Source organism: Necator americanus, chromosome III (assembly GCF_031761385.1).
Source record: "Necator americanus strain Aroian chromosome III, whole genome shotgun sequence".
Lineage (NCBI taxonomy): Eukaryota > Metazoa > Nematoda > Chromadorea > Rhabditida > Ancylostomatidae > Necator > Necator americanus.
Genome location: NC_087373.1, coordinates 32,449,029 through 32,461,678, shown reverse-complemented (window position 1 = coordinate 32,461,678; position 12,650 = coordinate 32,449,029). Strand labels below are relative to the sequence as shown.

The window sequence follows — 12,650 nt, the reverse complement described above, 5'->3', positions numbered from 1 at the left end:
GTAGTTCTTAGTTTTAGTTTTAAAAAAAGGATAAAGTCACTGGGGTATCAATCCACTCGGGATGCGCCAACGCCTTTTACTGGAATTCGTAATCGTTGAGGTTTTTTGGAACGCGTGTTGGCCTATACAATGACTTGCGGGGGCCAGCCGATGATCAAGTCAGTGTTTTTATCCCCCCAGACAAGTCTGATACCAATTTATCGACCCCGGAGGGATGAAGGGCTTAGTTTGCACTAGGGCGGTTTCGTACCCTTGACCGTTTGGCTACAACGGACCTCTAACCGACTGCGCCACACCCGCCCTTGTTTAAGCTTTAGTAAAACTACTTCCGTTCTCTGAACGATTGTTGTGGGAAGAAGCAAATTATTGCCACTATTAGATAAGAGATTCGTGTACCGTCTTGTGCTGTATAATGAGGTATATATATATATATATATATATATATATATATATATATATATATATATATATGTGTATGTGTGTATGTGTGTACATATGAGTATGTGTATGTGTGTATGTGTGTGTTTTAGGATTTGTTCTCAAGGATTTATTACGATTTCGGCAAGGTACATATACATATCCGGAACTTAATGATACAATTCGGCTTCGGACAAAACTTTGGACAAAACATTGGACGTTACTAAAATCGATTACTAAGATTTTAAACATTCCTATTAGGTTATGATTCACCTCAGAAACTTCGGAATTCTGCAAAGACGCAGAAAGCTCCCTCGGAAGCAAACAGAAGCAAACGAGCCAGATTGCCTTTTTTCGTGCTTTTGCTCTTTGATAAGGTTCGAAAAGTCTCATAAGAATAGTTAGGATCGGATCAAAATTTACGAAACATTTCCACAATTTTTTCAGCGGATGGCAATGAGAACCGAGCATCAGTCAAAAGTTCGTTGTTCTTTGTCGTTTTAAGAAAATACGATCATTGAAGTAGCTGAGTTCTTCGACGATTTTGAAGGAAGTCGTACCTCCCTGGCAGAAAATTGTGCAATTTTTTCGTATTCTCGATGAGTTGATGTTGAAGAAGATATTGCTGAGTTGATGACCGCTTGGGGTACAAATCGCAATTTGAAATTGATGTCCACTATTGATTTCGGCCGTAATTTCTCTTTTATCGGATTTGCATGCGATCGGTACTTGTGTTCCTGTTAAAGGCATCACCTCACGAATCTGAGGTGGTACGGATTTCAGGTGGAGTGTTCGTATACCGGATAGTAGATTAAGGAGAGGGACTGATTCCGTCCATTTCTTCCTAATTGCCGTAAAAAACGATTCGGAAGATGCGGCGCGTGCACAACGCTGGCGCGCTCCAATCAAACTCGTTGTAGAAAATAGCGCGCCGGAACCCTCGAAGCCGTATCTTTCGGGCCGTTTTTTTGGGGCAATTAGGAAGAAGCGGACGGAATCACCCTTCTCTCTATAGTCTACGATCCGTATACGAATTCTTCACCTGAAATCCGTATCACCTCAGATTCGTGGGGTGATGCCATTAAGAAATCGTAGCATCCAGAAATTTCTGAGGTGATGATCGGACAAGTTGTCTTGAGACGTTCAAAGACAAGTTGTATGTCGTCTGTGATGATGATGGAAATATGATGGTGGAGCTCTACGGCAGTTCCTACTTTGGTTTTGCGATGATTTCAGTTTTGTACTGATAAATCAGGACATTTTCGGTGAATTGTGGTGATGTTTTCTTGAACAGTTCGCTGATATCTTCATTACTGCAGGTGTACACGGCTTGATTTGTTGCTGGTGAGCAAAGATACGCGTTACTTGGAAAGTAGGAATGTTTAGCGTTGCTGTGGCTCATACATTGAAGCTGACCAACTGTATTGGGGATGAGTTGTTCCGATGACACGGGTTTTGTTACAGCTGTTGTTTGTCCATCGGTTACAAACGTAGACGATAGCATTGGCATTTGAGGTAACATTGACACGATCAGTGACAGTGGAATGTTGTTCAATCTAGTGGTTTTCGCGGGATGTAAGACAGTGTCTGTACCTTCCGAGTGACCATTCTGTTGCAGTGTTGAATGTGCATCGATCGTGAATTCACAAAGTGGACAGTTAAAAACCGTGTATAGTGTGTATAGTGTGGAACGGAAAAAAAGCATCCACAGCTCGCTGCACAAAATATATAGCCAAGGTGGCTATTGGTTGTGTGGGAAAGTTATTGAATTTTGTCAGTGGGCTTGACTTTGTCACGAGTTCCAGTGTTACAACTTCCTGCAAAGCGGCATCTGTGCACTGAATCTGAGCAGAAATGATAGCCCTTCTTGAAAAATTCGATTTTTCTCTTGTGAAGTACAACCCTTTCACTCTGACTGTTATCATGTCGACGTAGGTGTTGTTGCTGTTCTTGAGAAAAAGGCATGTTTTTTGATTGAGAGGTTGTACGCTGAATTGACGCTTAGTTGAAGGTGTAAGTGTTTTCGTTTCCATTCCGTGTGCATGTTTCTTCTGTCGCAGTGGAGAAGATGACCTCTGAGCATTGATTACTTGGGTATATAACGGTGAAAAGGATGGCAAGCAGGAACCTGCGACGATGTCTTTTGTAGGCAGCGAAGTTCTGTCGTTTTCTGATGATCTCTTTGAGATTGTTTTCCTGGTTACTTTTCGACAAAGATGGACTGAAATCTTGATCACTATTGAACATGGAGCCTGGAGGAGTATGCTCAAAGGGAGAACAACGATGATGAGGATCCTTCCAGTCATTACAAATTGAGTTTTGGAACAACAGTTTGGATTGTAGATGAGTTGAAGACATAGTGAACAATCGGTGAGTACACAGGAGAAGGGTGGCATATCACTTTTCGTTGATAAGTGAGTTTTCCATCGCTCCAGGCAGAGACTTCTACCCTATAAGTGAATGCCACGAATTTTATTGGGCAGACGTTGTTCGAAGTTGATGGGTTGGTGACGAAGTGACAGTAGTTGTTTATGCATGCTTCGATCGCTGTTGCAGGTGGCGTTATTAAAAAATGTATTCCTCCTTTTGTACACGTCGATATTGACGGAGGATTGAGGTGGAAGGGAGGTGACCGTAGTATTCCTTTGTTGTTACTCCCCAGACTTTCACCAAAGGTGATTCCTTTTCACTTGGTGTGGCGAGTATTGGGCTTGGTGTTTCAAAGGTACAGAATAACTCAGCGTTGTCATCACAGTTGTTTTTCTTGCAAAAGTATGACGTTCCGCTGAAGCTCTTGCGTCCTTTTGAGTATCATTCTTGTCGAAACATATAAAATCTTCTGGATTCACATAACCTCTGATGGTAATGTGGAGTTCTTGAACAACGAGGAGGGCGTCATCGTAAAGTTGCACTTGATTGAATTTGTCGATTTTCTTCCTTTTGTCGCATTTTTTGGTAGGCGAAAAGGAGCACACATGAGGTGGTGGATATGACGCCATTCCGAAAGAAACGCTGGAGAATTTTAAATTTTTCCTTCCAGGACTTGAACTGAATGAACATGACGTTGTCCACGGTGGGCATTAGCACTGGGTACCGCATATCCCTTGGTCGTGTTGAAGTGCCAAGGTTGCTCGGATGGATCCAATTGGACAATATAATGAAAACCAACATAGTTGACCTTTTCCGTTTTCGTTGAACTTTTCGGTGGCGATTCTTTTGACAACGCAGTTTGTAGCATAGATAATTGTTTTAGGCGTATTTATTTCTGCTATGCATCTGCTGTCGACAGATAAGTCATTGAAAAGTACTAGCGCTAGCGCCAGGAAGTTCCTGATGTTGTTTTTGGAAGTTTTCGATCTTCTCATCATGGAATGTTGATTTTGAGGAGGACACAGTTTGCTTAGTTCTTCCTCTCGTGGATCGCGTTTTGTTCCTTCTTGATTGTCTTCGATTCCAAGTTTCCATTGCATATTGATGGGTCTTGTCATCGTTCGTCCTAATGGTGACATGATAACTGCTACTCTTCGGAAGTTATCTGATGACAATGTGATTCGACCGATTTTCCACTGTCCAGTGATTTCTCTTGCATCAGAACAATGCCGCCAGTTTTTGGCAGCGATTGATTGATGCATTTCGGGAAACTCCCGTAAGGTCGTCAAATATTCTAAAGACCATCTTCTCCAAAAGTGTGTGAGCATCCCGTCCATTGTTTCCCATTCTTCCGTTAGTTGTTCCCTTGTTTGTGTCCTGGGTTTCCACTCATCTGCGTAACCACTTGTTCTTGGTAGTAAAAGAGTGTTCAATGGTCGGAGAAGGTTTGGAACTCTTCAAATTTCAGCAGACTGTTGTTTAGTGAATGTTTGAAAGAGATATGTACCATTTTCTCATAGAGGTCTCCTTGCTACGGACTGAAGCTGGGAATGAACATAAACTCGATTTTTCTTTGAGCGCAGTAATCGACAATGTCTGAATCTTCATTCCCTTCAAACCTCTGAGATAACTGAAGATCGTCAATCGATTTGAATGCTTTTGCGTCATCACATTATATCCATTTTGGATATATCATAGAGGCAAAAGCTCTTTTTAGCGTATGGAAGAGAGTTTTTGCTCTCTTTTCTCTCTTTTGGACGAGGTCGACGTATATTGCGTATATTGGTGGTCTCTGGGGTTCAAACATGTGATCAACAGAAGAATCCAGTATTTTGAAGTGATGTTGCCTGCAGAGTCTGCAAAGCAGTAGTCCTACGTAAACCTCCATTCTTCCTCCATTCCCAAACGGATAACTTGGTTTTCTCACTCTTCAAGGTGGACGGGTTGGGAATTCTGGTAAGGAAAAAACTTGAGGTTTGTACCGTCGACAATAAAGGAATAAGTTGTGTAAGGCTTTTTTTGATCGCTATTCTTCCTTTTGGTATTCAGACACGACGTCGTTGTTCGCATAACGTTTGATTGACGTCACAGTGGTTGTTCTCCTGATGATATGAAATATGTAGAGAGACGTTATATAATTCTCACGTGGTAAAAAAGTAGGAGAAATGGTTTGGCATTTCCGCGTTGGTTACACGTCCTTTTGACTTCCATAGACCGGAGTCAATACGATGGAAAAGACTTTAATTTAATTGACTTAATTTAATTGATTTAATTGACGACTCTAATTTCCAATTTCCAATTCTTCGGAAGGTGGATTTTGCTTTTGAGCGAGAAGAAATAAAATTGTTTCTGCTCTGTCGAATAGTGCCGAGCGATTGCTACCAAGGTACTGTTTGGCTCTATCCGATTTCTTTGTAGGGAAGAGAAGAACGAAGTGCATTGACCGATGTAGTTTCTTCCATGTGCCGAAACGTTTCGTATGGATGACGTGGTCCGGCATTGTGATTGTAGGCTGATCTTCTTGTGCGTGATAGTTCTCGGTGTTGGGATCTGAGGTAATATCGGGTGGCCGTCGGTCTTTCGTTTGTTCTAGAAAAGTTGTTTCTTCCCACCACAATCTGAAAGGGGATCAAAAGGAATCCGTGGGCGCTTGTTCCTCTCCTGGCAATGTCGCAGGGGTGATCACTTCCTGGCACATATCGTAGTTCAGTACTTTATGCGTTTTCTTTGATAGTTTTCACTCGATTTCGAATGAACACTGGGAGTTCTCTTTCGTTTTTGATCCGTGATAAAGCAACACTGCGGTCCGACCTACACTACTTGTACTGTTTTTAATACGGGAAGATCCAGGTTCTCGCGGAGATCCGTCAAAAGGTGTCATTATTGTAGCTTTAAATGGAGACAGTCGTGTTTTTGACATGAGCAATGTACTTCTGCGAATGTCGGAGATTTCCAGGTACCCTACAGTACAGTATCCAAGCATTGAAGCGTCTATGAAAACGTGTCTGTGTCGAAGACAGCTTTGGCACCTGAGATCATTCGTCGTGGAACAGTGAATGTTAAAGTAGTGTATTTCGAGGTGAGAAATTCCCATTTGCTAGCTAGTTCCTCCGAGAAAGTGTCGTTAACGCGATATCGGGGTTTGAACTCGAATGGGTAGCTCGCCCTTGACTAGCACTTGCTAGCGCCACGCGGATGTTACCTCAAACTTGGGTAATTAAACCTTTATATTTTTTTCCATATATTAACGATAAATAACGCGAGATTAAATGAAATGAGTGAACTAATTTAATGAAATAAACTAAATGAGAAAAAATGATTCAAAGCGAAAATGAGAGAAAACAACGCGATGCATGAGCTAGACGCGTGTTCTCTTATATGCCTTCGACAGACAACATTTCCACAGATGCACGCGAGAGATAACAAGCGAATAACTGTAGAAATCAGTAAATCACATTTTTCACATTTCTATGCTCAAGAAACGATCAAAGTACAATACATAAAGCACATCGGATCAAAATAGATCACTAAAATATCGTTCCATTTTGGGTCGATTTTATCGACAGTCGTCCCATTCCAGATTTCGCTTCCATAGGGACTGCAAGAAAACTTTGCTGAAAAAAAAAGAACGGAAGAGCACCAGCCTAATGGATCGTAAGTACTTGCAATTGTTTTCGATTGCAATTGTTTTCAAAACCTTTCGTTTTGTCCATACAGTTTCACCAGCGGAAATCGTTATCAACCGACAACAACAATAGTAGCAACCATTTCCATCGGTGAACCAGCGTACTCGGCCGGTAAGTATTAGATCCGTGTTCTCATGCTACTCTTAGTAGTGCGTTGATCAACTGAAAATAAAGCTCACTGATCATGAATGAGGAAATAAACTATATTAAGAGTTGATATATGTAAATGTACTGAGTGTCGTCAATCGTAATACATTCACTTATGAAAATTCATAAAATCCAGAACTTTAGCAAGTTGAGCTTCTATAAGGATAATTTCCAAATACTTGAAAGTTTTGTTGAAAATTGGGAACGTTCCTCATATTTCATTCTTACTAATGCAAGATGTAAACGTGAACAATTCATTATTTAATTGGGAATGATTTTGTACAATTTTAGTGTTATAACTTTAATTAATTAATTAATTAATTAATTAATTAATTAGGGTTAATTTAGGGCAAAATATCTCTAAATTGAAGGAACTTGGATCTCTCAACGATTAGACAAAAGTAGGGGTGAAGTTCACAATAAGCATCAACACAGTGAATTTTCCCTAACAATCCAGAAAGAAAACGTAAGAATCAGCCATTGTTAAAACGGATCCCCCTACGATACAACCTGCTACGCGATAGAACCCGTGCAATTTTGTTATCGTCCAACAACTACGGTAAGTCAAAAAAGAAGAAGCTCTTAAAACTGCAGAAGTGCCAACTCCCAGCGAATTACCATAGTTACCATATCAACCGTAATAGGTTGTATTGTTGGGAACACGGGTGCAACTGGAGCTGTTTCGCACGCCTGTTCCTGGTTTACAAAATGGGATTGAGTGCCTTCAAGTTCACATTCGTGACCCACTGCTCTACCCACCATCTAATCCTAATGAGATCCAAACATTGTCTTCATCGTTACGAGCTAGCTATGGATCAGTTCCCCCTTAGAAATCTTTTTGCAGCGTTCGTGAACACTTTGGTTTGGATGATACTTAGCAGCTGTTTCAATATTTCATTGTGGTACGGAGGGATATGCGTACTCCACACTAAATGCACAACTTTTAATTCCCTTGAATATCCATGACTTACCTTCACATACGTAAAAGCTTAAGTTTCATTGAGAGCGTACATCGCTGGAGAATTAGTTCACGTTAGGATGATCGATAAAGTTTCTGGCGTTAATCAATCCACTTGGGATGCGCCCTCACGTTCACTTCAATTCAGAATCGTTTGAGGTTTACGAACGTGTAACTGGCCTCTACAATGACTTGCGGTGGCTAGCCGATGCGTCAAGTCAGTGTTTTTATCCTCCCAGACACGTCTGGTATCAATTTATCGACCTAAGAGGGAAAGGCTTGGTGAGCACTAGGGCGAATTCGAACCTCCGATCGATTGTGCAGGCAGCGGGACCTCTAGCCGACTGCGCTACATCCGCCCCTGCTTCATTCAACTCGTGATCAAATCTGAGAGCACATCTGAGTGATGCCAGGATGACGAGCACCTCAGTACTACCTTAGCCCCATTTGAGGTATCAGTCCGTCAGTTCGAGAATTCTTCCCTAATTTTTCCGCGTCGAAGCTCAACGCTTTCACGTGTCGTCGAGGTCAATTAAAGAAGTCAACGGGGAATTTTCGACTCTTCTCTGAAGCTAAACTGACTAGGCTCCGGAGGAATCAAAAAGATCGCCACAATTAGCCTAGCATTTTTTTCACTAAGAAATAAAGTTAAAACAATTTTACCCCAGAAGTTATCTTCTCAGACACAGACGCAAAGATTTATTTATCTGCAATAATATGATATGACCTTTTTCAGCAGTTTCTTGTTTTATTTTTTCGGATGAGCGGTGAAATAAGGGGATCAGTTTTGTTCCAGAAAGAGTATTTGGCATTTCCAGACAACTCGTCAATCGTCATGAGTATTTCCTCTTCTTCGCATTTGTGATGACACAAAATTTATTCAACGAGCAGAGGGATTTCATCAATGATGCCCATATTTTTTTTAGCAATCGTCAAAAATAATAGCATAAAGATATTCTGCGCTTTGATGTCGCTGCCTTCCCACATCTTTGATAATGGAATTTCATCATTCCTTACAATGGTTTGCTATTTTAAATCGCCCAAACGTTACGTCCCACCGTTTTTTTCATTAGTTTCCATGAAAACAAACAAACTGACTATATCAGTTTGTATTCCCAAAGGATTAACTCTTGCTGGAAATCTTTTTTTTTTCTCTGATACTATATTGTTTGCCTTAGTTCGCTATTTTCTCAATGAGTGAGTGAGTGAGTGAATGAATGGATGAATGAATGGACGAAGTAAAAATCATTCATTGTTCATGCTTAGGAACGTCCTCATATTCTGCGTTGAACGCTTCGAGCACAACCAATCAATCCAAACAACTCCATATGAAAAAGTAATGAATAACTCTACGTAGCTCTACGCAGTCATCGTAAACGCGTCACCCCGACACAACGCTACTTGCACTGACCCCGCACGTACGTTTAACCCATTGACGACAGTGCACGTTTTTGCGTGTCTGGCACGTGGGAGTCACCGAGCAAGCGCTGCTCAACGTTGAGCCGCGCTGCCCATAGTTTCTCTTATTTTCTCTTATGTAGGATTTTTTGCATTTTCATATTACTTAATTTGTGTTTGTTGCAAATGGCATTGCTAGTTTTTGTTTTTTTTTTCGAGTTTTTTTCGTCCCACTCATTTATAGTCGGGTCAAAACGATATGAAACACGGACATTTGCGCAAGCGGCTGCGCTCAAAGCTGAGCGGTGGAGCGTAGCGGTTGGGATCGTGTAAAGATCCACGCTACCGCCACACACCTCTGCAGTTCGCCATCGTCCCATCTCGATTCCAACCGCTGTCTCCACCGCGCCGCTTCTGAGCGCGGCCGCTTGCGCAACGGTCCGTGCTTCATGTCGTTTTGACCCAACTATAGCTTCTATGAATTTCGAAGTCTTAGGAGCCAAAGAACTGGATCCTGAACTAGACGATTTGGAAAATACTTTCAAAATGTTACTCTTTGCTAAAGCGGATATGGGATCTGATTCGAGAAGTGAATGAGACATTGTCATTGTCAGATAGTGAGATTGAACGGACGAATGGTCAAGCGATGCAGAAACTCATGATGACTGGAAATTTTCGCAACAACTCGGTCCACATGATCAGTCACGTAGCTGTCACAAACCAATCGACATTTACGAGCTATACGGGGAGAAAATGTGGTCAGTAACTGTCGAAGAAGCGAGTCGACAGAGCAATTGAAAGTATCCTAAATTTAATGACATATATCTTGCTGAAATCAAAAACTTCGCCGGATTATTTCAAGTAAATGAAAAGCTGTTTTTGCGCTTAATGTTTCTGAAGAGTGCACAAAAAGTGTGATTTGCTATATAACGTTTGAATTTGTTACATGTTTTCAAAAGATAGAAACGAAATAGAAATAGATAAAAAAATTTTTTTTCACGGCCATGTTGTGTGTGTGATATTATTCGAAAATAAGAAACCAGTTAAGTACGAAAAACTTTTTTTAAAAAATGCGAAATCATAAGAAATAACAGTTGGAAAGCGTGCGGTTCAACGTTGAGCCATATTGTCCCATGCCACGAAAAAAAAGCGCTGTCGTCAAAGAGTTAAAAAGCATGAAAAGGTAGCTAAGGATCAGAATGTAAAACTGGTGGGATCTAGTTAAAGGTAGTTTAATGTTGACATTAGAGAAAAAGACAGCGTTCTCCCGGTCACACTCAGTTTTTCCATCAATGCTAAGGGTTCTCATTAAATCAATTCCGTAATTCGTAATCGTTGAGGTTTTTGGAACTCGTGTGTCGCCTATAGAATGACTTTAGGGGGGAGGCTAGCCGACGGGTCAAAGCAGCGTTTTTATCCTGCCAGATAGCTCCGGTACCAATTAATCGACCCCGGAGGGATGAAACGCTTGGTTTCCACTAGAGCGGTTTCGAACCATCGACTGTGTGACTACAACGAAACTCTAACCGATTGCGTTACATCCGTCCCTACAATGATTTGCTATTTTTAATTGGTCCACGTGATGCATTCCAGCTTTATTTCCATTAGTATGTAAACGTAAATGTGCATATTTAATGGGGTGCGCTCAAAAATATGTTTTAACACTACCATAGACGTTTAGCAATCGTTTGTCATTGAGTGTATTCCATGCGATTTTATTCTGAGCGTATAAAAACACCCCTATTCCGCAAAACCATGGAAGCTTCAACACAATGCAATAAATCCGCCACTTTTCTTTTCATGTCATCTCCTCATCAGGTAAATCTTTTATTAAGAATTGAGTTTATTAAAAGTGGTTCACTAAGATGACGCGCTACTGTTCGTGACAAAAACTTTTACACTGATTAAAGAGATCAGAGAGGAAAAAATCCATTTTAATAATATGCCAACTTCACAACAACACCACACTTCAACACTATGATTGAATACTGCTATATATATAATATATATAATGTATATTATATATATATATATATATATATAAACTAAATGGAGCGGGTGTGGCGCAGTCCGTTGTAGCCACACGGTCGAGGGTTCGAAACCGCCCTAATGCAAACCAAGCCTTTCATCCCTCCGGGGTCGATAAATTGGTACCAGACTTGTCTGGGAGGATAAAAACACTGACTTGATCATCGGCTGGCCCCCGCAAGTCATTGTATAGGCCAACACGCGTTCCAAAAAACCTCAACGATTACGAATTCCAGTAAAACGCGTTGGCGCATCCCAAGTGGATTGATACGCCAGTGACTTTATCCTTTTTTTTAAATATATACATATATGAACTAAATCCTATTCATTTTAGGATGGTCACTGTTTTCGTGACATTACTTCTTACCCCTTTACTAATTCAAGGTAAAAGTATTTTCAATCACTCATTTCTAGTTGATAATCATCGCTGTAATAGGAAGTGCCGTTTGTAAACACTGCGACGAATGTGTTTACAATGAACAGAATTCGGTGTACTATGCCGGACGCAAGCTTGTGGCTGCAAAGGACGTGTTGAAGAGGCTCAAGGCTGTGAAACCTATGTACGGAATCGCAAAATGGATGCGCACTATCGACAATTCAGTCTATTACCTTAAAAGCAGAACACGAAGAGGCGAATGTGTGAACCGTGCATTATTTGAGATAATCGAAACTTTATTTGATGGATATAGTGACACTCATAGAGAGAAAATATTAAAAAAGAAAATAGAACACAATTCGCAGCGTGTGACTGCGGTAATAATTCCATACCTGTTTGACGCTATGACTTCCTTGATGGATGTGTTGAAGAAATTTTGCCCTATCACTAAAGAGAGCATGAACCTTAAAAAAGCTTTAGCTGATGCTTACAAGAAAAAAAACAACCTTAATGAGTTATTTTTTGAGGAAACCTTTGATGCTATAAGAGCCATAGATAAAGCAATTTCGAAGTTTTTAGATGATCCTTTTAAAGGACGTTTCTCTTGTTAGGATCATAACTGATAAGTAAAAAATTTTAAAAATAATAAAAAAAACAATGAATAAAATATAAAGAAAGCAAAAATAAAGTAAACGTCAGGGAAAAATATGCAGCGGTAGAAATCGTTTACTTCAATACTTGAGCATGTTTGTGGCTGGAAATAACTACCATTTCATGTTGCTTGTATTCTGATCGATGAATAAATGCGTTGGTTATTACATCTAAACTTTTCAGTATACACTGGGTATTTTATATCGGTGTTGTTGTCCTTCGTTTAATTTCTGCAAAGTGAAGATCTTGCTTTCGTATCTTTTTGACGGGTGGGTGTACTGTAGCGGTTAGAGGTTCGGCTGCCTGCACGATCGATCGGAGGTTCGAATCCGCCCCAGTGCTCACCAAGCCCTTCATCCCTCCGGGAATCCGCCCCAATGCTCACCAAGCCTTTCATCCCTCCCGGGTCAATAAATTGGTACCAGACCTGTCTGGGAGGATAGAAACACTGACTTGACACATCGGTTAGCCCCCGCAAGTCATTGTATAGGCCAGTTACACGTTTGTTAACCTCCAAGTATCCTGAATTGAAGTGAATGCAATGGCGCATCCCAAGCCGACTGATTAACGCCGGACACTTCATCCTTTATCCTTTATTATCTTTTTGACAAATCACAGA

The 12,650-nt window shown here is 40.8% G+C and overlaps 3 protein-coding genes across 4 annotated transcripts; 1 reads left to right on the top strand and 2 right to left on the bottom strand.

Annotated features, from left to right (window-relative positions):
* Positions 1–1,627: 1,627 nt before the first annotated feature.
* Positions 1,628–1,939, bottom strand: RB195_011697 (uncharacterized protein; the record flags this gene model as incomplete). 2 transcript variants are annotated; one of them, XM_064193226.1, is made up of 1 exon in its annotated part: positions 1,628–1,939. In XM_064193226.1, the coding sequence occupies one exon, from the start codon at positions 1,937–1,939 to the stop codon at positions 1,628–1,630; it is 312 nt and encodes a 103-aa protein (XP_064050809.1). The 2 variants fall into 2 exon arrangements, with proteins under 2 accessions (XP_064050809.1, XP_064050810.1); XM_064193227.1 differs by having other exon boundaries at positions 1,628–1,927.
* Positions 1,940–3,497: 1,558 nt separating this feature from the next.
* RB195_011696 (uncharacterized protein) lies at positions 3,498–4,049 on the bottom strand (the record flags this gene model as incomplete). Its single annotated transcript, XM_064193225.1, has 1 exon — positions 3,498–4,049. The coding sequence occupies one exon, from the start codon at positions 4,047–4,049 to the stop codon at positions 3,498–3,500; it is 552 nt and encodes a 183-aa protein (XP_064050808.1).
* Positions 4,050–9,453: 5,404 nt separating this feature from the next.
* RB195_011695 (uncharacterized protein) lies at positions 9,454–11,991 on the top strand (the record flags this gene model as incomplete). The annotated part of the gene is made up of 4 exons (XM_064193224.1): positions 9,454–9,565; positions 9,629–9,734; positions 11,339–11,388; positions 11,441–11,991. The coding sequence occupies 4 exons, from the start codon at positions 9,454–9,456 to the stop codon at positions 11,989–11,991; spliced, it is 819 nt and encodes a 272-aa protein (XP_064050807.1).
* Between the last annotated feature and the right edge of the window lie 659 nt (positions 11,992–12,650).